Source organism: Calidris pugnax, unplaced genomic scaffold (genome assembly GCF_001431845.1).
Source record: "Calidris pugnax isolate Ruff unplaced genomic scaffold, ASM143184v1 scaffold160, whole genome shotgun sequence".
NCBI lineage: Eukaryota > Metazoa > Chordata > Aves > Charadriiformes > Scolopacidae > Calidris > Calidris pugnax.
This window is the reverse complement of record NW_015090871.1, coordinates 171,204-196,428: the sequence shown is the minus strand read 5'-3', so window position 1 is coordinate 196,428 and position 25,225 is coordinate 171,204. Positions and strand designations below refer to the sequence as shown.

General features: G+C 48.7%; 1 protein-coding gene across 4 annotated transcripts; it reads right to left on the bottom strand.

The window, feature by feature from the left end:
- Window positions 1–25,160, bottom strand: PUF60 (poly(U) binding splicing factor 60KDa). Of its 4 annotated transcripts, XM_014945705.1 has the most exons (13): window positions 25,026–25,042; window positions 19,694–19,802; window positions 15,953–16,048; window positions 14,987–15,071; window positions 14,145–14,234; window positions 13,103–13,153; window positions 9,004–9,165; window positions 8,454–8,546; window positions 6,868–7,081; window positions 6,289–6,479; window positions 2,163–2,298; window positions 1,453–1,688; window positions 1–432 (listed from the first exon to the last, which is right to left on the bottom strand). In XM_014945705.1, the coding sequence occupies exons 3-13, from the start codon at window positions 16,021–16,023 to the stop codon at window positions 133–135; spliced, it is 1,629 nt and encodes a 542-aa protein (XP_014801191.1). In that variant the 5' UTR covers window positions 16,024–16,048; window positions 19,694–19,802; window positions 25,026–25,042; the 3' UTR covers window positions 1–132. The 4 variants fall into 4 exon arrangements, with proteins under 4 accessions (XP_014801191.1, XP_014801193.1, XP_014801192.1 ...); XM_014945707.1 differs by lacking the exon at window positions 14,987–15,071 and having other exon boundaries at window positions 25,026–25,077; XM_014945706.1 differs by lacking the exons at window positions 14,987–15,071; window positions 19,694–19,802 and having other exon boundaries at window positions 25,026–25,160.
- Between the last annotated feature and the right edge of the window lie 65 nt (window positions 25,161–25,225).

Below are 25,225 nucleotides of genomic sequence, written 5' to 3'. Positions count from 1 at the left end.
CTTTCTTTGCGCTTTTATCCAAACTACAGGTACATCACAGAGATCTGTGCCCACCCTGGAGCGCTCCTTACACATGGCTAAAAAAGAAGGGGGCAGGCAGAGGGGGCGGGGGCCGAGTCTCTCGAGCAGAGTTCATGCGGACAGGTCACTGTTGTCGAACCTCTCCTGGTCGTACACCTCCGCCACCACCTTCCTCCCTGCGAACCAGCGCCCGTTCAGGGCCTGAATGGCTTTGTGAGTCTCTGAGGCCATGGAGAACTCCACAAAGATCTTCACGATGATCTCGGCGTCCTCCTCCTCTCCTTGCTTCTCCTGGTAGATGATGACCCTGTTCACAGCCCCAAATTTGCCGCATTCTTCTGTCACCTCTCCCTCCAGGTCATCATCAATGTCCTTTGGGTCCACCATGTTGCGAAGCACCATCACAGTGGACTGCAGAGAGGAGGCCAAGACAGAAGGATCAATACCCCCAGGAGACACTGAGTTACATTTGCAAAGCCACATTAGGCCGTGCAGCGTCCCTGAGCACCACCAGAACACCCACTGCTATGGCATTGCAGTGTAATCCATGGAACCAGTAAAGTCCCACCTTCTCAGGGATAAATTACTACATTTTCTCCCCAGGCATCAAAAGCACAAAGGTATCTCCTTCACTGGGAGCTGAGCTGTGGCCTGGCCTCAGCTGGGTGCCAGCTCCTGTGCTTTTCCTGGACACATCTTTGAAGCACAAGTGATTTGGAAGCCTCTATCATTTTCCTTGTGCTGTTCCTGTCCAGTTATTTTTTGCTTTCTTATCTTCAACACCACCATCCTGTCTTTTAAAAAAACAAAATTTCCTTGGCTCTAGATCCAGTAGAAGGATTAACCAAGTTTTTTACACCTCTGACAAGTGCTGGTTGGCTGGGTATGTTCGTTACAGGGATAACGACAGCCCCTTCCCAGACACTCCCTCACCCCCCAGTCTATGAATCTATTGCTCTGTTTAATGTTCTGAGTTTTTCTATGTTTCATTCTTGTCCTCTCTCTCATCGTAACTTCCATGAAATTTTACTTTGAAAACAGCTCAGAATTTCATCTTCCTGTAAAAGGCTGTGGGGAAAAGGTGGACTCAACAGTTTGGAAGAGGTTGCCCCTGACTGTGGGCCAGTCTCACTTCTTGAATTATAAGTCAAAAGGCCCCCGTGATGCTAAGTAAAAACACAGTTCCACCAGAGACACCTCCTGGCCAAGGCTCTCTGGCCTGGGGACTGATCCAAACCCTCTGAGGAGATCCTCAGAGGAAGAACCACAAGCAGTACGTGAGCAGGAGCCCTTGTGGTCCCAGTGAGCCAGATGTCCTGCAGGAAGCCCACACACAGACCATCAGACCTCTGCCACATTAAGACAACTCTAAACCCAGTAGCCTCATCTGGTGACAACTGGGACCAGCCCAGGAGGTCACACCCCGCTCACCTCCTGTTTCCGAAGCAGTTTCTGCATCACCATGTGGCGGGCGCTGCTGCCAGATATGCTCATGTGCTCCTGCTCGCTCAGCATCTCTGGCCTCTCCGACTCCTGGAACACCTCCTCTTCCTCCTTCTCCTTCTTCACCTCCACCAGGCCCAGTGCCGGGGGACTGGCCAGGATGGGGTTCACCACTCCCACTTGCGGAATGGTGACGGGAATGGGTGGTCGGGCAGGGGTCACACCTGCAAGAAGACAAACTCTGCAGCAGAAAGGAAAGAACTAATGTTCTGCATCACCTGGGTACACACCAGCCAGTGATGATGAGGATGACAGAATCCACATGGGTTTATTTGCTTGGTGCCAACAGCCAGGGAGACATCAGCAGCACCTCAGTCAGCACAGGGGAGAAAAGCGCTCAATACATTCATTATGTGCTGGCCCACAAGGGAGAAAGAGCCCAGGATTTTGCATGGAATAACAATTATCCAGAGTTGCCCTCCCAGCACCATGCATTCCTGCTGTGAAGTTCATGTCCCTGATGGATCTATTATATACCAAAATACATTCCTGCTCTGCTAAATAAAAATAATAAACGTTCTTGACAAAGCAGGGCAGGGAGAAGGATTTCTGCTTCGAATTCTCCTTGTGTGACCCCAGCCACAGAGAACCATGTTTTCTAACAGTCACCCAGGTGACGAAAGGAAGAGCCAAGGTACCTGTAATGACTCCTGGTGCCTGGGCTGCCATCACGGCCTGTGGCAGTGCCCCTAAGGGCTGGGCCAGAGTCAGCGCCGGAGACACCAGCCCGGGGGTTGCCAAGGTGCCAAGAACTGCAGCTCCTGCCACCGCTTCCTGCAGGACAGGAAAAAAAAACAACAAAACCCCCAAGTGTTAATTCCATGTCAAGAAGCCATAATATGGGTGCGTTTAGGGGAGGCTCAGCCTTGTTCACACCTAACAAACACCAGATATATAGATTCTGAGGATGACAGCTTTCCAGGGCTCCCGGAGAAGGAAAAAAGCATGCCAGCCAGCCCAGCAGAGAAATGTAGAAACGAGGAGACAATGGAAGGAAAAGGTTCTCTTGCAACTCAAACATCCCCCATCCTCTCAAGCTGCCAGGTTAGTTACCGAGGGACACCCAGGGGGTTCAGTGAATGGTCTGAAAGGTGCAGGTAATTCCAGAGCATGAGCAATTTCTACTTGTTTCCACCTTCTACACAGATAAAGCTTTCTACTGATGCTAAGGAATGCAATGTGTTGTAAGAAGACTGATGGGAGCTCCCATCCCACCCCTCCAATGACAACACCGGGCCCTGCGGCGACAAACCAGGTGAGGGATCCCTGAAAGCTTCAGTTTTTCTAAAGTGATCCAGCAGAAGGTTGATCCTTGCCTGGTTGAAGGGACACTGCAGCCAAACCCACTACTGCGAGCAGAAGGCTGCTATTTTCAAAGAACACACTTTTTATCCAGCAACACTGCTCTGCTATTGGCCTTTGTGATCACAGCCACTGCAAGTACCACGCCAGGAACTTCTCAGCGAGACAGTCACAGAACTGACTTCTGCCACCACCATTTTCCTGGTAAGACCCTACTGATCTTTACAGTTTTCCATGACTGGAAACTCTTCAAACTTCAGACTTGATCACTGAAACATTTTATAGCCGGTTCCTTTCGTCAGTGTCGCTGAGGCCTCTTCTCCCTTCCTATTCCCTACTCGCCTCCAGGCAGACTGTACCTGAGCAAACATCTGACCCTCTTTTCAGCGGTTTTCTGCAGTTACACTGAGTCAAACTCTTCTAGTTTCTTCCTGTGCATCACGTTTTCCAATTCCCCCAATAACTGTGATACTTCTCTATACCTTCTATAAACATCCTGACTCTAGATGACCAGAAATCACAGAACGTTCAAGGTGAACACTTAGTTAAATTATAAAATACTTCCATAAAACTACTGAAAACAAGGTACCTAAAATATACCCTAGGATTCCAGGGATGTCGGTGTTTTCCAGGCTATTACACTCAGGATTTAGTTACCCTTCTCTTCCTTGTTTTCACAGGGCTCCTATAAGCCCCGACGCCATGGAGCAAAACAATTTGAAGTTTTTGTTTCTTAAATGCAGTCTCTTGTACTAAGGGCTGCATATATTTCTTACTCCCATCTGCTGTGCTACCCCAGTTCTCCCCTACGTTAATAACCCATCTCAGCTCTGTGCAGCCAACTCATCCCATCAGGTCTCTTCTCCGAATCCCTAGAACAAGGCCACTAATATTTTTATTGGAGACGACGCAAGACCAATCTGTAACTTCCTCAGCAGAGGGAAGGGTCAGCAATTCCCAGCACAGCTCATTTGCTTCTCTTCTCCTTTGCCTCTGCACCTCAACATCTGCTGTGTGAGTGCGGGTCTGTTCCAACTGCTTCCCAGAGGGGTCTCCTCCAGCTCCTGAACTGCCACCAGGAGAGGATTTCAGTCTGTTCCTAGCAAAGCGTAACAGCAGTCATAGCAAAGACAGTTCTGTTCATCCAGCAGGGGCATTTCCCTAAAACAACCAAACATCTTGCATACCTTTTTCTTTTGAAAGCGTTGTTCTTCCTTTAAAACCTGTTTTCAATCTCTCCCTACCACTGGTCTGAGAACAAAGTCTGCAGATCCCGGTTTTCCATGTGACCTATGCAAGGATCACGTTTGCTGTTCTTCAGCGCCACGGGAATAGCCCTGACACGACAGACTTACAGCAAAAACCCCAAACGTCTGCACACAACAAACTCCGAGTGTTACACCCACCCGGGATGCAGCAACCCCGGCTTCGTTAGCCAGGCTGCCTTGCGCCTCTAACAACGGGGAAAATGCTTCTTTGAGCATTCAGTGCTGGAACAGGCCCATCCTCATTTCTGACTACCCCAGTCACCAGCTGCCCCCACTTCTACTTCAACTTTTTCTAATAGCTTTAATTCTATCACTTCTTTTGCAAGATTGACTTTTTTTACAGTCACCGTCAAGACACGAACTACCCGTGCTACTCAGCACCCCTCACTTTTCATTTGAGTGCAGAGACACCTCCTCCTTCCTTGGCCGGCGTGCAAATTCCAGCTCATCCCATGCCAATTCTGCAGTTCTGACTGCAGATCCAAAGTTCTGTCTCTGACTTAGGTTTCTCTCTCACATCCATGATCTCGGTAGTTCCCCCGAGTTTACAGGTTAGCTGGTGTTTAAAAAACATTGTGAAATTAAAGCCCTTAGAGGCCATGACTGCTTATGTTCTTATTTAAAATAAGCTGTTCCACACAAGTACTATGCTTGGAGCGCAAATAAGAGATACCACCTTCTGTAACACTTGTTACTCTGCTCCCTAGTCCTCTTCACTGCCCATGTGGCAAATCAGGTCTGTCCCGTGTCTGAGGAAAGCCAACATGATGTCTGAGTACCTCCGAGGTCTTTCAGAACCTTTTTTCTATATATGGAATTTTATGTTTTCCTCACAGTAACAAATCCCGCTGTATTTTGCAGAAAGGAACAGTAACAGTCACCTATGTCTGTAATAGGTCTCTACATTTCACTTAAGAGAATTAATGGTTCTTTCCCACAGTGATTTTGATCCAAATAATTCTTCTAGCCATGCTTCACCTGCCTTCCTTAGCCAATGGCAGGGATTCCCAGACTTGCTGACTGTTTACGGGGGGGACACAAACCAGCGGAGAGTTTCACATTTCTGGCAGCTCCTTCCACCTCTGCCCTTACCTTGTGATTCACAGCAATATTTCCCAAAAAAGAGCTGTTCACAGAAGGAAGCCCAGCCAGCTGATGGGCAGTACACGCAGGGTGCTCACCTCAGAATGCAACAACCCAACAGAGCTGGAACTGGTTTCTCTCATGGGCTATGGCGATGGAGGGGGAGATTCTGCTGCCCCAGGCAAGGACGACGGACACAGACACGGGGTGTTTCTTGGAAAGGCAGTTCTCCTCCCTCAGAGCCCTCTGAGCCAGGAGCTTCTGCTTCAAGCAAACTCAATTTGAGAACCCCTGGACTCCTGCGTAACACCAAATCTTGCTCCATCATGGCATCTCCTTGTTTCTGAACAGCCTAAAGCTGTCACAGTCAGCTCCCACCCCACAACACAGGCAGAGCCTTTTCAAAAACAGGGAGTGTTGTTCATGTGGCTGTTACTGCCCTCGTTAGTCTGCTCCTGACACATACTTCCATGCATTCTTTGAGTCTCTACTATAACCCTTTCCCTAATTGCTGGTTTGCCCATCCAGACCTTCTTGCTCTCTACAACTCCCTGAAAGGAGGGTGTAGCCAGGAGGGTCAGTCTCTTCTCCCAAGGAACAAGAGGAAACGGCCCCAAGTTGGGCCAGGGGAGGGTTAGGATGGAGAGTGGGGAAAATTCCTTCCTGGAAAGGGTTGTGAAACCTTGGAAGAGGCTGCCCAGGGCAGTGGTGGAGTCGCCATCCCTGGAGGGATTGAAAAGCCGGGCAGACGTGGTGCTGAGGGACATGGGTCAGTGGTGGGTTGGTCAGTGCTGGGTCCATGGTGGGACTCCAGGAGCTGAAAAGTCCCTTCCAACCTGGACAATTCTCTGATTCTATGACAAGGAATCCCCTTCAATGTCCCCCTGCCATTTCTTTAACTAAAGCTCTGCCAAGCTTTGCCAGACTCCGCTCCAACATGCTGCTCTATCAAATCCTCACCAGCTCCCACACATGAGGTCCTGGGAACTGAGCATGACCCAGGCCAAGGGCTTTCGGTCACACTAGTGACCACAGCTCAGTTTGCACACTTGTCTCCAGCAAGGTCACACCACTCATCCGCCCCATTGACTCACCCAAGCCGAGGCCTTACCTGCGCTGTGATCTTTGCTGTTGCGGCTGCTGCGGCCACGGCTGCTGCTGGAGGGAGCCCTCCCGGTGTAGCCGGTGTCAGCAGAGGCATCGGAGGAGTCACGGCTTTACCAACTCGGAGATACTGGCCCCCGAGGTCGAAGAGGTTCATAGAGGAAACGGCATCTTGAGAAGACTGTGCTTTCTCATATTCTGCAGTGAGAAAGAGGAATATTTACAAATGGCCCTTTTTACTCCTAAATGGAGCCAGTCTCAATCTCACAACTGTGATTTATATTTGCAAAAACGACTGCTCAGTGCTCTAGGGAGAAGATGGCAGTGCTTAGAGCGCTCTCATCTCACCCCCATAATCACACAGCACTGCTGAAAACAGTCAGCACAGCAAGATCCCTCAAGATCCTTTCATAACAGTGAGTAAAAACACCTGACTATTAATTATATTTCTAAGTTCAGGCACAGATTAATTTATTTCTATCCCATTGCTTAATGCCATTCTTCCACTAGAGTAAAAAAAAAGATAAAAGAATTAAAGTGTGGATGCTGCTGCCCGCTCTCCCCCCATCCCAGCCAGCCTCTTTACCAATGAAACCATAGCCTTTGTGTTTCCCAGTGGTGGGATCCCTGGCCAGCGTGCAGGATTTGATCTTCCCAAAGGCCTCAAACACGCTCTTGATGTCGTCGTCGGAGAGGTCCTGATGAACAGAGGCCACGTAGATGCGGTTGAAGGCCCGCGCCTCCTCTGCCAGCTGGTCTATAATGGGCTGTGCCTGGCCAATATTGCTGGGCCTCCCCACCTGTGGAGAGAGCGCACGGGCCATTACGACTCACCAGAGTTCCAGAGACTCACACTCAGCCACCCCACTGTCTTGTCAACCCAAACAACACCACAGAAGAGCACTGGTGAGGCCACACCTCGAGTATTGTGTCCAGTTTTGGGCACCTCAATACAAGAGAGATATCGAGGTGCTGGAGCGAGTGCAGAGGAGGGCAACGAAACTAGTGAAGGGCCTAGAAGACAAATCATACGAAGAGCGGCTGAAGGAATTGGGGCTGTTCAGTATGAGGAAGAGGAGGCTGAGGGGAGACCTCATCACTCTCTACAACTACTTGAAAGGACACTGTAGAGAGGTTGGTGCTGGTCTCTTCTCACAGGTAATTAACAATAGAACGAGAGGGAACGGCTTCAAGCTCCAACAGGGGAGGTTTAGATTGAACATTAGGAAGGAATTCTTCACAGAGAGAGTGGTCGGGCATTGGAACAGGCTGCCCAGGGAGGTGGTTGAGTCCCCATCCCTGGCTGTGTTTAAGGGACGTTTAGATGCAGTGCTGAGGGACATGGTGTAGGGGAGGACTTTGTAGAGTAGGGTGGATGGTTGGACTCGATGATCCCAAGGGTCTCTTCCAACCTCAATGATTCTATGATTCTATGATCAGCAAAGGGCAGCGGTTGCCTCAGCTCTGGGATACAACCCACACTACTGAGAGCCTGAACAGACCCTGCTCTCTCCCCCACCGTTATTTCTGACCTGTCAGAGACCAGCTTCCAGGAACTGGAAACAATTCTGGAAGCAAAACACAATGTTGTTATATCCCTTCCAAGGCTCCTAAAATCCTCTTGGAAATCAGACACTGCAGATATGCAGAAAGTATCAGAGATATAAATGCAAGATTTAGAACACTTTGCAGAAAATCCTAGTTTCAATCCCCAGAGTTTCATCCCCTTGCTGTCTGAAAAACCACAGCCCCAACCCTTCGTTCGCTCTCTTTGGGCTGTTCGTATGCAAGCAGTGACAGGCACAACAGAAGCCCAATGCTACTTATCTGCCACGCACACAGGTACGATGTGAGGAGGCAGCCTTAAAATATCGTGAATTGCCTTTATTTTGTCCTCAAGAGATTTCCATTCTACATGTGGGTGGATAAAACTGAGCTAGCTTAGGAGAACAGGTTTCTAGGTTTCACCAGTGTGCTGGGGGCTTCTGCTCAGGGAGAAAGGGACCCTGAGCCACTATGCAGGCAACGGCTTGAATATCAAGGTCTACGAGGGAACAGAATTCAGGTGACCTTTCACATGACAGTGTGTGGGATGGACTTCTAGGCACAAACCCATTATTCAAGATAAAGAGAACTAAGAATTTTCAGAGCAGGCACTCAGCTGCTACTCACCTTTATATTCCTTCCCCCCAGCATAACAGAGTTCATCTGCTCCAGGGCCAGCTGAGCAGCTTCAGGCACCTCATATTCCACAAAAGCAAAACCCTAGGACAGAAAGAGACACTTGTCCAACCAAACCAGCCACATCTTGTCTCAAATCCAGTGCCAAGACAACGCGGCCAAGACTTCCCACATACCAGAGCTCTACTCTTGTGGCCTGAGAAGATGTTTTTTTTAAAGCAGCTTTACACTAAAGCAGCAAATTGCATGCAGAAGCACTGGCAGAAGGCTTCCCGCTTCCAGAGCCTCTCCTGCTCAGAGGGAAAATAGCAAGAGGCCACTGCACACAGGACAGCCAGCTCTTTGGCATCTTTGTACACACCAGCCTCACGCACATCTGCTTCCCACTGCAGAATCCCAAAAGCGAAGGGCAGCAGGAGCTACAAAGGTTTATCTCAAAGTTACTGTACTAAAAGCAACCTGCTCCCTATGAGGATAAAGGCTCCTTCTCCTGCACATATTCAAGAAGGAAAACCATGTTGCTCAAGGGCTGTCAACCAACCTTGTGTTTCATCGTAACAGAGTCCCAGGACATATCAATGCTTTTTATAGGTCCAAAAGGGGCAAAGGCCTGGCGGATGGTGTCTTCTCCCAGCTCATAGTATATGGAGCCCACGTACACGCGACACATGATGGCCAGGGCGCGCTGCCTCTGCGCTGCCATCTGTATTGGAAAGAAGAACTGGCTGGTTAGATCGCGGGGTGGTCACAGACATCAGGACCTCCTTCCCTTCCTCCTTCCCTCCCCGGAGCTATGGCCCAACAGCAGGTAGCTCCTCATCAGGCTGCAGCACAGCCTGGCACGCATACTGACAGAGAAGTGTTTTCCTGCTCGATGCGCAGACTGCTGGAGTGGACAAGCAGTACAGCTCCCTCCCAGGGGCAGGCAAATCTCTGATGGGCTCTGCCACCTCAGGAGCCTTGACTCCAACCCCACTGGTCAGGTCTAACCACCCCCCCAGCCTGATTCCATCTCCAGCAACGCCTGCAGGAGGAGGAAATAACTTCATTCTGGGACAGCTTCCCCCTCCAGGCAGCAAAGGTCTCGATTCTGGACACTATCACCATCCCTCCCACTCCCTCCCGCAAGGGGCAGCACGAGATCCGGTACTGGGCACCACCTGGTCGCCCCCGTCCCCCCGCCCCCCCATCCTCCCAGGCAGCAAAGGATGTGGAATTGGGCACCTCCTCCCCACTCCCTCGAGCATCACACACCGCCTCCCCCCCGCCCCAGGCAGGAGGAGATCCAGTACTAGGCACCACTTCCACCGCACAGTGAAAAGCAAAGCAAAACAAGTAACCGGTTAACTGAAATTCCTCGGTTAAGTGTGTGGTGCTAGTACTTATCGCTGCCTGTCGGTACTGGCTCAGATAGTGGTGCAGCCCCCAAAGCCTCCGCCCTTATCAGTTTCGGTGCAGAGAAGGTCTCTGTGCTATTTTCTCCTAAGTATGCCTGAAAACCTGTTTGCAAGACAAATCCAGACATTTCTTACAGCAGGTATCCAAAAAAAGCAGTATATCCTTCAATTATTTTTCACCCAATTACAATTCTGGAAGACTACAATAAAAAAATGAGAGGTTTGGCCACATGTCCTAGCAGCACACCTTGGGACCAAGGCAAAAACGCGGTGTCTGTAGGGGCAGCTCCCTGGGATGAGCAAGACTGAAATAGTGTGTTGGAGACATGGAGGGCTTCGCTCCTGCTCTGCCCGGAACACAGGCTGAGCAGCGGGGGCTATGGACTGCAGCTGAGGGGGCAAACGCAGCGTTAGGCTCGATGCCCCTCTCCCTTCCCGGTGCCTGGCACTGAGGGGGGAGCTCTGAGCAACCCCTTCTTCCCCACCACTGCTGTTCAGAGGGTCTTTCATCACAGCCTTGATGAGAGGCTGACTCTCGGAGCACCGTAAGGAGTGTGAGCACGAGCTCCGAGGTGTCTGGGGATGCTGCGACTCAAAACAGAGGGGCAGCACTTTATGTGACAGTCACAGCAGCAGGGACAGCAACTGTGCCTGCAGAAATCATCCTCCTCACAGTGCCCGTATGGGATTGGCACTGGCCACAGGAGGAAACAAACTGTCCAGGTTTCGCTCCCATCATTCAGTCCAGCAGGGATTCTATAAAGAAGGGTTCTCACCCCGTGCTGCTGCTCCTCAGGTGACATTAAGTTCCCCTCTTGTCTGGGTTTAAGTATTTGACAGTTAAAAACCAGCTGTTTCCAATTGACTCTGCAGTGCTAGGACTGGGAGGACTACAGCACATGCACAGGCAGGACACCGATGGGTTGTCTCCCAGGTTCTCCAACACATCCCCAGCTGTGTTGCAGGAAAGCCAGCCAGCAGCAGCCCTCGGACTGTGCAGCGTGTCCAGGGATGGGTTCAGAGCCACCACCCTCCTACCCCCAAGTGTCCCAGTGAAGTGCATGACCCACAGTGCCACGACTGGCTAAAAATGGAGTGCTTTACTAGGAGAGCTTCTTGGCGAGACACTGCAGCCTTGCACCAGGCAGAGGGATGTGTCACCTTCTGAAGGCTCTGTATATACAGAGAGGACACTTCCTTCCTCTCCGTTATCAGTGCAACCGGTGCAAGAAAAATGGCATTTGTCCTTGCCCACAGCAGGAACTCCTACAGGAGGAGCCCACACCTTGCCCTGCTGCAGAGAGCGTGACAAATAGGTGGGGAGGAGTTGGGAGGACTCTGCACATCAGCAGCATGTTAGGAATTTGGAGCTACAAAAGGACCGTGATGGCTACAGGGATTTGCAGATCACTAATCGGTAGCACCGCGTTCAGGGACGATGCAGCGCAGACCTGTGAACTAAGCACATGAGAGCGTCAGAGATTCATGAGGAGAAATCTCATTGTTCTCACTGGCTACATTATGTAGATTTTACTGGCCACCGGCCCTTTCTCCACCTCTAAAATGAAATTTAAAGTGTCTGCAACCTTCATAAAGGCAGCAGCTCATAGTTCTATCTGTGTAACGTCGCCCTTAAGTGCTGTTATTTTAAGGACAAGCCAGATCATCATCTTTAAGTGCTTGTTTAAACAAAGGACGTGATGCAAAACCATCACCACTAGCTCCAGTTTTAATACAAGGCCAGGAAATTGTGCTCATCTTGCTGAAGCGATAGGGAAATCCTGCACTGTAATAATTGGAGGATTAAGGAGCCAAGAAGCTTTAATCTCAGGCACTGGATACCACAATAGGAAGTTCAGGCTGCACTTCCTTCATGTAGGAACATCAGGAATCTTGTCAACAGGAAAGGTGTTGGACAGAGGGCTGTCTGTGTTTTCTACATCCCTGATGGGTTTCAGGATAAAGCTGAGGACTGGGAATCCCAACCACAGTGAGCTGTAGTGCAGCGGCTCCGTCCATCAGCAGCAGCCTCTGCCTCCCCAGAGGGAGGAATGTCTCAGGGTAAGGATTCACAACGCTGACTACACCCTTGAGGCCAATGAGAAATTAAACATTTCCTGTTACGTTATCAGTACGCTCTTTTCATCTCTTGCCCAGCTGTGAATAATGAGTCACAATTTCTTTTTTTTTTTTTTAAGCAAAACAGATGGAGTTATGCTATCAAGTCAGCATTAATTAATTGCTAGAAGTTTCTTGGGCACAAGGGCTCAGAAACCAGCTGTGCCAAATTCACATTGAGATGGATGATTCTGTTCCACTCCAAACTTACACACCCCGTAAAAATACAATTTGGCTTCCCTGCTGACACACTACCTACTGTGGCGGTGTTAAAGGAGGGAAAACAGGTGAGTTTAGCATTAGTGCATCTTTCCTTTGGGAGTACGAGCCTCTGGTTGCATTTTACACCAAGCAGAAATATTATATTCCAGCAAGATGGAAAAATATTTACAAATTTACAAATGAAACTTTGCATGCAGAGGGGAGCTTTTAGGACACTTTCTGCAGTGGCCATTGTCCAACGTGTCTAGAAAAAGGAAAGGGTTGGATAATCCCAGATAATTAAGCTCTTTGCGGTGTCCGATTAGAAACCCCAGCACTAAAGGACTGTACAGGTTCTCTGACTCGTCCTGCAGGTTTGGTACTTCCACCCTGCTTTTACTTTACTTGACACATGCCGTATTCACCTGGTCTGGAAACATGCACAGTAATGAGCAGTCTTATACCTGGGCTACGACAAGTTCTGCAAAGCTCTATGCCCCAGTCCTCCCAGCACCTCAGCTGCCAGGGCTCTGGCGCTGTGAGTTTGTTCCACAAGAAGTCGCCCATTTGTGAGTTACCTTGGCAGTTAGTTTTAGGTCGGGACCTCAGAACTGTAGCATCCCTAGAAATGCAGCTCCCATAATTTCACAGGTGTGTTCAGAACTGTTGGAAATCTAAAGCTTTTCTTTGCCAACTGCCTCCAGGACCCCGAGTGCCAGTGTCCCAGCAGACTGCACCCAGCCCGGGGTCTTCCTCGGGGGAGTTTACACTTTGCCTCTGCTTGTTGTGCTTGTCCATAACAGGTGGGAATGTGGGAGGGTTGTGCTGGGTTGAATTAAAGCATGGTATCACCACTACGTACTTCCCCACTCTAGGCCCTGACTAAGACATAGTGCCCAAGAAGAAGTGAATATGTCTATTGACCGATTGTAAAGGTGAGAGAGGATCTCCAAAGCCCATTGTCACTGCTGCCATCTGAAAGACAGTAAAGACAGAGTTCAGTCTGTTGGAGCTGAGCATACTACGGCTGTTTGTAAAAACTCAAGCAGAGCGGCGGCACAGGGAACCTGCGAGAGAGGCCTCTCCTTCCTTGCCCCTCACTGCCTGGTCCCAAGGACTGTCCAGCGCTGGGGCCTGCAGATTCCAGTCCCACCAGGTCAGGGTGGAGTTGTGCTGCTGCCACTGCCTCGGGAAGCAGGGTCTTCTCCCGGGGGGGACTCAAGGCAATAGTAACCTCTGCAACCACTGTCGTTGATTCACCCCCAGCATTTATAAAGGAGCCCCTCAACTAGGTCCGACACTCAGAAACACGCACAGCCCTGAAAGGCCAGAGTTGCTGATGTGGCAAGTGCATCCACAGTGATTCCTCGGGGAAAAACATCCAACATCCCAAAGCCATTAGGCAGTGAGATGTGTTCAAGAAACCTCTGAAGGAAGGGAGATTATGTACCAGTTAAGAAGTCTCCCAGTACATGGGCATTCCAGCATTAGTGGGAATTGTCAGCAGAACTTCCCCGAACTTGAGAGAGCACAGGGGTGACAGGGGGGAAGTGGGGTATCACTGCCAATTACAGGAGAGACGGGTACCGCCCCCAAGCAGAGGGGATGGTGAAAGGACACCGTTCCCAGTAACCCTAGGCACCACCTTCAACATAAGTCAAAAGTGAAACCCACAGCAAATTCTTTGGCTTCTGGCATGTCAAGAAGCATCTGGCCAGCCAAGAGGAGAGAAGCTCTTAGCAATTTACCCTTTGACTGAGTGAAATCTAAGGGCAATTTGTGCAGGTGAGTAAAGGGGGTTTCTCTAGTGAGCTGAAGACGGTATATTTCACTTTCACTGTGGAAACAAGCGCATGTACCCAGCTCCAGGAGGCCTCAGGGCTGTGCTCTGGTTCTAAGTGCAAAAAGAACTCCACCTCCTTGGGGAGAGTAAGAGACAGAAGGAGCATCTTAGAGGATCTCTCACCTGAAGGTTGGTGAGCTGCTGCTGCTGGTGGGCGATGGTTTGCTTCACCAGCACGCTCTTGATGCTCTGCTCCATCGCATACTTCTTTGCCTAGAAAGAAAACAGAGTCTGTAGTCATCGGACAATACCACAGAGCAGGGAGGGATGCCTGATTTCACACCACAGTTCCCACAACCACACGACTGGCTGCCAGTGGAACTTTCCGGCACTCCAGCCTTAAGCACTAAGGCACTGAGCATCAGCCAGCGGCCAACAGCTTACTAACATCTCGGTCTGTGTCTCGGAGTCGGGAGCCCTGAAATACAGCGTAACGCTCGAGCGGAGAACTGGATGGACTGGATCTGCAGCAGGTGCGGTGTTAGGAAGCAGCATGCACTACACACCTCGCATCTCCCCTCGTCCGCCCTCTGCCCCTTAGATCCCACCGTGACACCTTACCTGAAGGGACGAGGGCAGGACAGATAGCCTCCTTCAAGTCCTCTCCACTCAGAGAGCAGCTGGACAAAGAGTTTCTACAAAAGGGAAGGGCTTCCAGATCCCCACGTCCAGTCTCTCGACTGGGCACTCCCCCTCCCTTGTCTTATCACATCTGGCCTAGTCTAGTTTGGAGGACCCGCAGCTTCTGCTCACTAAAATGCTCCAGGTCTCCCTCTCTGGTTCCTCGCCTGCAGACACAAGACCAATTTGTCTTTTTCTTTCGGTCTTCTACAAATTTGACAAAGTCTGAGCTTTACACCCAGCAGTGTTGACATGGAGGCTCCTTGTCAAGGGACACCTAATACCCACGTATGTGCCTACTCCCAGGGGACGGTACGGACACATTCAGCCAACCCCTCAGGCACCTGCTCTCCATGGCTGTACGTGTTTGGGAGGTGCCAGGGAACGGGAGGCTCTAAACCGTGGATTTGAGACGTGTGCTTCGGAAACCTGGAAACGGACAAGGGGATTTACAGCTGTCAGCTACGGAGAAGCCAGAGGAAACGAGGCCGTTTCACACTGTGAGCCAAACAACACACACACACACACACAAGCAGCTTCAACTTCACGGGAACATTCACACCAAGCCTACCTAGAGCAAAGCTTGACTTGCCTCACCGGAGCACGGCAGACACCTAGCCCACAGCCCCTGGTTTTGGGTTCTTTCCCCTCTTTTCCCAGCTCTGCTCTCCTCTCAGTAAGTAAGGCATCGCTCACTCCCATCGGGAAAGGGGGCAAGAAGTCAGTAACCTCCCCCCCGCTGTATAAAACAGGACCAACCACCAGAAATCAGAGCTAGACCAAAATTTGACCTGGATTAAAACAGGTTGGCTCAAATGGGTTGAGAATACTTGCTGCGACAACATGGGAAAGAGCATAAGGAAAAAGCAGGTATTTTGTGATGTGTTTCTCTGTGGACAGAATAAAGAGCAGCTGGAGCATATCAGAAACCTGTTCCTGGGGAGCACAGCCTGCTCCTTGCAGTAGCTTTGTGGCAGTTGCATATTGGCTTTGAATTACAGTGTCATCTTAAGACGTTATTTATTTATGATTTTGATTATTTCTTTTTAATTAAAAACACTCTCCCCACCCCAGCAGCAAATTCCACATCATGCTCCCCAGAAAGCATCTATAAACTCTAAACCAAAACAAAGAATTCTTGGGCACAAACTGGAGAGTGTGAATCTGCACACAGCATGGCCATTACCCTGTACGCATTCTTGGCAGGAAAACTCCCTTTTAAAAGCCCACAAATAAAACAAAACAAAACAAAAACAAATGAACGAACAAACAAGAGTGCTAAGAAGCAAATTCACATCAAGTTTACTCACTTTCTGGAGAGCTTCTTGCTGTTCTGGTGTGAGGGGAGGAAGCCCCAGCTTGGCCGCTGTGCTTTGTCCATTTTCCATCTTAATGGACTCTGTGCCCTGAGAAAATACAAAAAATACTCATGAAAAACTGTTCTCACAAAAGTGACCAATTTCTTCATTCCCAGAAACCCAAAGCACTTAAAGTCAGAATGTCACAATTGGCTAAAAGGTTTTCCCAAACCTATTAGTAATTCATGAAAACCTGTTAATATTCTCACCACTCCCTATGGAAGAGCCATCCCATCAACCGTACAAACTGATGAACGTGTTGGATACTTAAAGATTCCCATAATTACTAGATTTAAAGAAATTGAGTAATTCCCAGCCCTCACTCAGATTAACTCCATCCTACCTCTCAACAGTTAAACTCCCTCCAATGTATCCATTTATTTTCTCCTTCCACCTCTTCCTACACTGGTTTGTCACCCTTGGCTTCTCAAGTTCTCTTTTTAAGATCTGCTCTGAAACTTTTCCAAACCTCTCTCCTGTTCCAGGATCTGCGTAACAAAGCAGCACTAGCTCATCCTCAGCACAAGATACTGCCCGTCCACGCAGATTCCCAAACCCAACACCAGAACGGGGCTAGAAAGAACCTTCTGGGCTACTGAACCGATTTTCACAATTTCAGATATACGTGTAGCTCACAGACGTCAGCCCTCTTTGTGTCCTGGCTGTTCTCCTGACCTTCCTGCCTCACACTCATGGTTTACACTGAAGCCCACTCCTGGGAAACAACTGGTCAATTATTCCTACCCCATTAAGGAAGAGTAGGTTACTCTCTACTTTCTCTAACCCATCAACCTGGTTGTGGCTAGAGTGCTTTGCCACCCCCAAAGCACCATCACATAATTTTCAGTCAAAATAGGGTTCATCCTTAAAAACCTATTAATAAATATCTCAGTCCTCCAGTAAAAACAAAACAAAACCAAAACAAACAAAAGAAACCACCACAAAAACATAAGCACTTTGTAACAAGCGAGTCAAAAAAAAAACCAACCAGACCCATTTAGATGGCAAACCAAACCCAACTCTCCTGGCATAGGAACAAAACTGTCACTTGGAAAAGATAAATCAAAGTAATTGGCATTTTAGTAGAAGGAACAGTGAGTATTCCCGCTAATTCGGTTCCCATTTATTCAGAACAATCACTTGCTCATGGCACTCCTGGCAAACAACGCAGACATTTCCCGTGGGCACAAACGTCTCTGAAGACCACTGACCTCGCCCAGAAAACACATAATCTTACAGGTACATCAAGACCTTATGAACGTAATAACAGATTGCAGAACAGCAAAAAGCTATTTTCTGGCTACATCTGAAGCCTCAGAGAGAAACCCATAGGTTTTGGAAGCAGAAATGCATCCTGGCTGCACACAAACTGCATGTCTCATTGCAGCCTCTTTATCCTGCCACAAGGCAAAGGGAAACATGCGCCGAAAAAAGGGATGAGCAGCTCTCAACTGGACAGAAGGGAACTGCCAGAGACCCCTGGGGACAGCAGAGCAATTCAGGTAAAAGTACACCCCAGTTCTCTGAGGAGAGCCATTCCCTGCCCATCTGACCGCTCCAGCACAGCCCCTGCACTGCGACGGCTGCCAGAACCCTCAGTGGGCACAGACCAACCACCCATTTCCTTCACAAGCACAAGTCCCCAACATTCCAGTTTTTCACTTATGGCATTTTCATATTTTTTCTATATATTGATCCGTAGAATGTCCTGTTTGTGACGGAGAGGAAAACAGTTAAGACACTTTAACCATGTGAATTCTTTCCATGGAAAATGACAAATATCACTTAAGTGTAAGTGAAGCTTAAGCACATTCATATGGTATTCTCAATTTAGGGTAATAATTTAGATTTTAAGCATTACTATGGAATTAACAGAAATTGCCAAGTTCAAGAAGTGAAAAGCAGCAGAAGGCCCCTTGGCCCAGCCCCAAGGTAATGATCCTCAAGCCCTGCCACTAAAAAGGAAGGGGACACAGAGCACAAGAGACCCAAAATTCCAGGCTCCCAAGTGCCTCTTTGTCCCAAATAATGGCCGGTTCCAGCTGTAGGAAGAGAAGCTCCAACGCTGCAGCCCATCCAGAACCTACTGAAGGCTGCAATCCCCAGCTGGCTGCTGGCCCACTTGCCCTGGTTGCCCGCACAGTAGCCACAGGACAGTGACACTAGGCGGTCCTGCACAGACACCCCCCCCAGCTGACACCCTCCAAGCCCTGACAAAGGAGCTCTACACTGACTTCTCCCTCAAGGTAGGGCTGTCATGAACCCTTTCCTCCAACTGATTGGGGGGATTGATGCCAAACACTGCTTGGTCAGCTCATTAACCACATTTCTTTACTCACTGGTTATAAAGCAGGGTCACATTCTGTTTAAGCACATAAACTTCAATCAGGGCATGCAGGAAAATGAGATTTTACAGCCTGTCACAGTGCACACACCATCAGTTTATTGTCCCCACCACACACGCATTACTTTCTATGTTCAAACGTATTAAATGCACTATTTACCACCACGTCGCCCAATTGTTCTTTATCCCGAGATCCTCTGGCAATGCATTTGCCTACGTGACAGTGACTGTTGGACTAAAACTTCTCATGAGGTGAACTGTGCTCATTTTCCCAACAGAATCCTCTTCATTCCTTGAAAGGACACAGAGCAGAACTGCTCTGACTGCAAGCTCCCTCCCACGTCCACGCAGCAGAGGAAGAAGCGAGTGTGAGCAGAGCACGAGGGTGCCAGTGCTGGGACCATCCATTCCACAGCCTCACCTCCTTCTCTGGGCATGCCTCTGCTGTTTGTGTAAGTTCTGCCTCTATCACCCACCAAAAGCAGAACTAGCTGCTTCTTTCAACTCAACCCTCAGCCACGGAAAATACCAGAAGGGACAAACACCACAGTTGACACATAGCAGGTTGAAGAGACTCATGTTCTGTGAACACTGCTGGTTTCAGTATAAAAGCTATCATGGGAAAAACTGCAGTCAACAGCAGAAAACAAGGTATTCTTTAAGTACTCCCTTTACCAGCCTTCCACCAGGCTCCAAGGCTTCCCCTGGTCTCTGTGAGACTGTCCTGGGTGAGGAGAGGAGCTCACTGACCTGGGAAGCAGAGAGAGGCTCAGGACAAGCCTGCTGATGCTCAGAGAGATATGCCCCACATCATTCTTACTGTTACAATCACAGCAACAATCCAGACTGCTGGTTTTATGCAGTCAGTCTCAAGTTCACCCTAAGGGGTTTGGAAGCATTTTCTAGGCCAAATGAACGCAGAACAGATGCAAAATGAACCCTTTAACATAAAAGTGTGTTCTACAAGCGTCTGAGTACAATGGTCTAGAGCTGCAGTTCCTTCACTGGTCCCTTCAGACCAACTGAACGGCAGCAGATTATGTAAAATAACCCCAATCTATCACTATCCACAGGGAAATGACTGTTGCTTCCCTCTTTCCTGGCACCTTGGGGTAAAGCCACCCCCAAGAAAAGGCTCAGCACAATTAATTGCCTTTGCTGGGCAGCAACGCAACAGCACCTGGAGAAAAGCAGTCGGGGCTTTCTACCAAGGCTGGCCACCTTGGCAATTGCCTTATTTAAGTGCACTGTCACAGTCAGGGGGAAAAAGAAACATGGGGGAGAAGGTGACACGAGAAGCAGGAGAACAAGAGCTTCTTTTAAAAGAGAAATAAATAGAAAGTGGATACCTGGTGCTATGAGCATTGCTTCTGAGCGCTGCTTGGCCCTTTAAGGTGGTTTGAACTCCAAGAGTTCAGGCACATTCGTTGGAAATTTATTACAAGGCTGAGAATTTCTCTGAAGTATAAACACACACAAGAGAAAGAAAAACACAGAATCTTGTTTATTTTAGGAACCATAACAAGCAAACAACATGAAGATTCAATAAGACAGAGGTGGAAAAAGGACTGATGAAGGACCTGGCCAGTACACTCAGTTTAATCCTTGCTCTACCACCTGCACCAGTGCTTGGGAACCGGTGTTTGTCTCAGTGTTTTCATGCTACACCCCCCCATGCCAGTTGTGAAGCTGGAAGAAGGATCCCCCGCGCGCTGGTCAAAGGCAATGCTTTTACATGCACAATGGGTTATATTACAGAACAGGCGCTTCTTCAAGTAGATAAGCGTATTGGGAGCATTTTGCCACTATTTATTATCTAAATCTTCATTGAGCTGTGAGCTCTGTAACTCAGCGAGCCTTTCTGTGCACAATGACCTTTCGCTATTCCTGAATTTCTTTAGCAATATCCTTTCTGCTCTGCATAGAATCCTTCTTTTGAAACAGAGAGGAGCAGCAGTGCTGGCGAGTTATTTCCTCTGTTACTGTGAGTGCAACTACTGCACTGCCAACACCTGAAGCGTGGGGCATGCCCACATTCCTTCTGCCACCCTGTCAGATGTGTTCTGTAAGGAACGGGCAGGAATTATAACCTTTCAAAACGTGTCATTCTCAGCATGGCATGACCAAACTGTTGACATGATCCTCTATTTGGCCAGTAACATGTCTTGAATTTAAACAAGCAAGGAGATTGTATGCCAAATTTCATTAATGCTGTCCAGTAGCACAACGTGTCCTTCCAGAGCACCAAATCCTGTGCATATCCAACACCTGACACATGAAAAGTCTTAAATGCAGGCAAACAAGTGATCTATGTCCTCTTGAAACAACTCCTTGTGATGCTTTTTCACTGCATTTGCTAGAACTCCTGCCCATGGGAACAGCACTAAGAAATTCAAACACCTCCTAGATGTGACCTTTATAAGCTCTGCGTTACCACTTCTCTGTCATGGAACACAGAGATCACCCGCTTCTCCACTTCCAGCTCTCAAAGGAAGAAAACTCCTGTTCCTGACAAGCTACAATACAGGGCTGAAATAAATCAATATGCACGTGATCCTCTGGATGGCAAACAGTAAAGACAGACACACGAGAACACATTCCTCCCTCCCAAAGGGATGATCCCTTTTGCTGTCCATCAGCTCATGGTCTCACTGACAAACCCCCCAGCTGACCCTTCTCCCTGTGATGCCACGACAGACCCGCAGTGAGCGTTTGCATGTGATGGCAATGTCCTCCCTGGGCTCCTTTAAATCACAGCTTCTCTCCACCGGTTGCTCTAAGCAGGAGATCACCCTCTTGCTCTTACTTCACGCTGTCAGGCTGCAAAATGACTCCTGCCAACGTGAAACATGACTGAAACTCTTGAGATTCCCAACACAGCTTCTGTCACAGGTATAAGAATTTTGCTGCCAATAAAAAGCTAATGAAATCCTGGCAGGACAATTGCTCCATCCTGCATCTGGGACACACTAATCCCTGCCACGGTCCAGGCCAAGGAGCAGCTCTGAAGATGGAAGGAGGGGTCCCCTTCCTTGGTGCCAGAGCACAGCACCCTGGGCTGCACCAACAGGAGTAGCTCACAGTTAACTCAGCCGTGAGTTTAAGAACACAGACAGGCAAGTAATCACATGTGAGAGTATATTATGGGATGGCAGAAAGGTCTAACAATATTACCGAATACATAGAAATAACACTGTAGTGTTTTTATCTTTATAAATGGAACTGATGAGACAAATAAGAGACCTACTGTATCCATTTCTGGTATATTTCTATTTTAAAGAATGTCACAAGTCTGGAAAGAGCTTCAAAAAACACAAGTGATGCAAAAAGTTCACAAGAGCAAGAGACCAGGTAAATACCAAAAGGCAAAGCCCTGCACGTCATCCTGAAGCACGGTCCATGGGGGTGAGGAGGTACCAGGCGCTAAAGGAGCACTTCCAAGGGAAGCCCATCAAGGCCCAGCACCCAAAGCTGGGACAGACACCACTGTCACAGTACAGACACCAAAAGCAGCGGCACCAAGTGTCTCAAGACTACTTAATTAGTTTAAAAATAGAAGTTTCCTAAGCAAGACATTAATGACTTAATCCACTCTAACAACTGATTGCATTTCTAACACTAAAAGGTACCAATCAAGTAACTGAGAAATTTAATTAGAATTGTATTAATAATTAACTATACTTTCATACGAATTTTCTGTTTTGTCACACATACACAAATAGTCCCCTGCATGTTACAAACAGACCTTGCTTGTAGCAGCAGGACAGAAACTACGAACTATTTCAAACACACAAAAAAAGATTTTCCTCAAGAACTACTTCAGGTGAAAAGAAGAAATACCTGCAGTCTGGAAGTAAACTGTACTGGTCCTCATAAGCTTCGTGGGGAACTTAATTACGCCAGGCTAAGAAAATATATCCCATAAATATATAGCTGAATTCTAGATCTCAAATGTGGATACACAACTACTTTCTGTAACACATGACTTTACAGTAAGAATCAAGAATGGTTAGTTTAACTTTTACAGTTAACAGTATTTGAGGAGAACTTATTACTATTGACATCTCTGCCGTAGCTGCGTATTGCCTTCCTGCTGAATGATGCACGGGTGCAACACTGATGCCCTTCAAAACATCTCCAAATTCACATACAATTCAGGAGCTGCAAATTAGTTAATCTGCCAGACATTAAGTACTGGAAATGTCTGTGCAGGATCGCCCTGCAGGGGCTGATCCTTCCCAATACAGCAGACTTACTACAGAACACACACCTGCCAATGCTCAATAAACTGCTTGCAGACAACGTGTTCCTCATACCAGCAGCAGCAAGAGCAGCCTAGCAATGCAAAGGTGAAGTAATTAAAAAAAAATGGGGAAAAGAAAAAAAAAAGCTTAAGCTTAACTCTCGCCCAGTCAAATTTTTTCCCAAACACACTTAAAATTTTCCTAAAGCTTCCTTCAGCAATTAAATTCTATGTCTGGTAGGTCTCACTAGTTACAATGATATCATACTTCTGATTCCCATGGTTACTGATGAGAACCAGATAAAAATACTTATTTGTTGGGAAGACAGATTTTGCTCCAGGAGCAGCATATGGCAGTCCTTTCCTTAATTAACTACGGGACAGGAGGGTGCTTCCTCTGCTCCATGAATCAACCCACAAACTCCCACTGACAACAGGGCAGTCCTGAGGGAGTGTCTGTAAATTAAAAACAAAAAAATACCCCATGAAACAAAGCAAAACAAAGAAAAAGACTCCTTGGAATTACTGAATTTGTCCAAGCCTGGGGACACACGCAGCTCACATGAGGAGAGGAAAAGGCTGTTACAGCTCTGATGCCCTAAGGAGGAGAGTTTGCCGCAGGGCAAATGTGCCTGTAACACAAGCCGAGGGGCAGAGCCCAGGGCAGCAGCGTGGGGAAGAGAGAGTCAAAATATGCAGATGAAAGAACAGCCCCAGCCAGCAGAGCTGACCCAGGACAGCACTGCAGTGTGTCACAACAGGGATGTCCTGGGTAACAAAGCACAGTGGTACAGAGCTGCTCCTGTAAGCAATGGCCTGTGCCACCAAGTGAAATTACAGTTGCAAAACTACTTCAGTATAAACCCTAATCCTACCTAAAATTCAAACGAGAAAGCATTGTCATTTTAATATGCATATATTGAACTATACAATGAGAGCACAGAAACTGGCTGAAGCAGAGTTCTGTGACATAAAGGATGGTCACCACCTTAGCTTTAAGGAGAGGCAAAATCTCTTCTCACGCACTCTAAGCAGCCTCACATTCCTTCGATTTCAATCATCTTTGGAATGATATTTAACTATATTTAACCTCATGAGCTCAGGACTTCAACACTCCCTCTCAGCATTAACCTGGCAAAGCCCCTAACCTAACGAAGTTCTAATTAAGCACAGATGAGATGGGAAACAAAATGAGTTATTTGTACTTGCTCCCGATTATAAGCACCAGTATTTGTAAATGCAAAGAAAGGAATACTGTCAAAGTCAACTCTGTCAGGGTTCAAAGGCACAGCCTGAGAGAAAAACAGAGCAGCTTTACAACTAGATCTAGCCATGAAACAAAGCCAATATTTTCTATTAAAACAATGAGGGGGAGGGGACAAGAAAAGCAGAAAACACAAAAGCATTAAGAAATATCCTGCTGTGTCACACCAAGGGTCTGTCCAACCCAGTACTCCAAGAGCATCTGATGATATCTGGAGGGAGCACATGAGCCAGGCCACCCCCTTTGCAGTTCCTTAGCATCCACAATTATACTACGGGCTGCCTTCCCTGGAGGCTTCCACCCAACAGGCTTCTTATTGCCATTTTACAGAATGCCAGAGGTAGCCAAAAATAAAAACAAGTAGTCCAAGGAAGGCTGAACAGTGTCGCAGTGAAGGGCTTCAGTTTCTTCTTTTTAAGGCTAAGTCACAAAGAAAACAAATAAGCCTCTGAAACGAAAGTGTTCCTTTGCTTTCCTACAACACTAGCAGTCTACTCAGGGAAGCTCTAAAGAACGTTCCCGAAACCACAAAGAACTCTTATAAAAATCAATACTATTAGGGTCCCTTCATGAATACATAATGGAAGCAACAGGAAATATAAAAATAACCACCGTTCGTTATGTCTGGCAGGAAAGGTGACCCTCACTTTCTAACCTCCTGCTAAAAGGCTCTGGGAGAGAACGGTCTCTGCTAAATACTTTAAACATCCCCCCAGCACCTGGCCACATCTCTTTAAACAGATGAATTTCTAGAACCACCGAACAAGCCCAGATGAGGTACCGCGCGTACTCCAGCGCAGCGAACCCCCTTCCCGAGCCCGGAGCGGGCCCAGAGCACCGGCCGGTCCCCGGCCGCACCGGGGGAGCGCACGGCGATGGCGGAGCCCCATCCGCTGCACTGCCGGGGCCTACCCCACAGGGCCACAGGGGAAGGACAGCCGCCTCCCCCGTTACTGGCGGGCCCGGGAAGGGGCCAGCACAGGGGGAACGGCCGCCCGCGGAGGGCCCACAGCCACCCCAGTCCCCGCCGCGCAGGCCCCAACCTGCACCCCGGCCCAGCGGGGCCCGCCGCGCACGACACCCCGTGACCAAGACGAGCCGTCCCCCTCCTGTGGGCCGGCCTGAGCCCGCCGCCCCAGCTCGCCCGCGGGAGGGCGGCGGCCGCGCCGCTCACCAGGGAGATGGTCGTTGTCGCCGCCATCTTGTCCACCCCGTCGTCTGTCGGCGCGCGCCGCCCTCGCGAGAGCTTCCACTTCCGCGCGCGCCACGGAGCCCTCGCGAGAATCTCGCTGAGGCGATGGGAAGGGATGTCTCGCGGGAAGTGGGGCGAGTCACGTGAGCGGGCGGGGCGATGGCGGCCGCGCCGATGGCGGC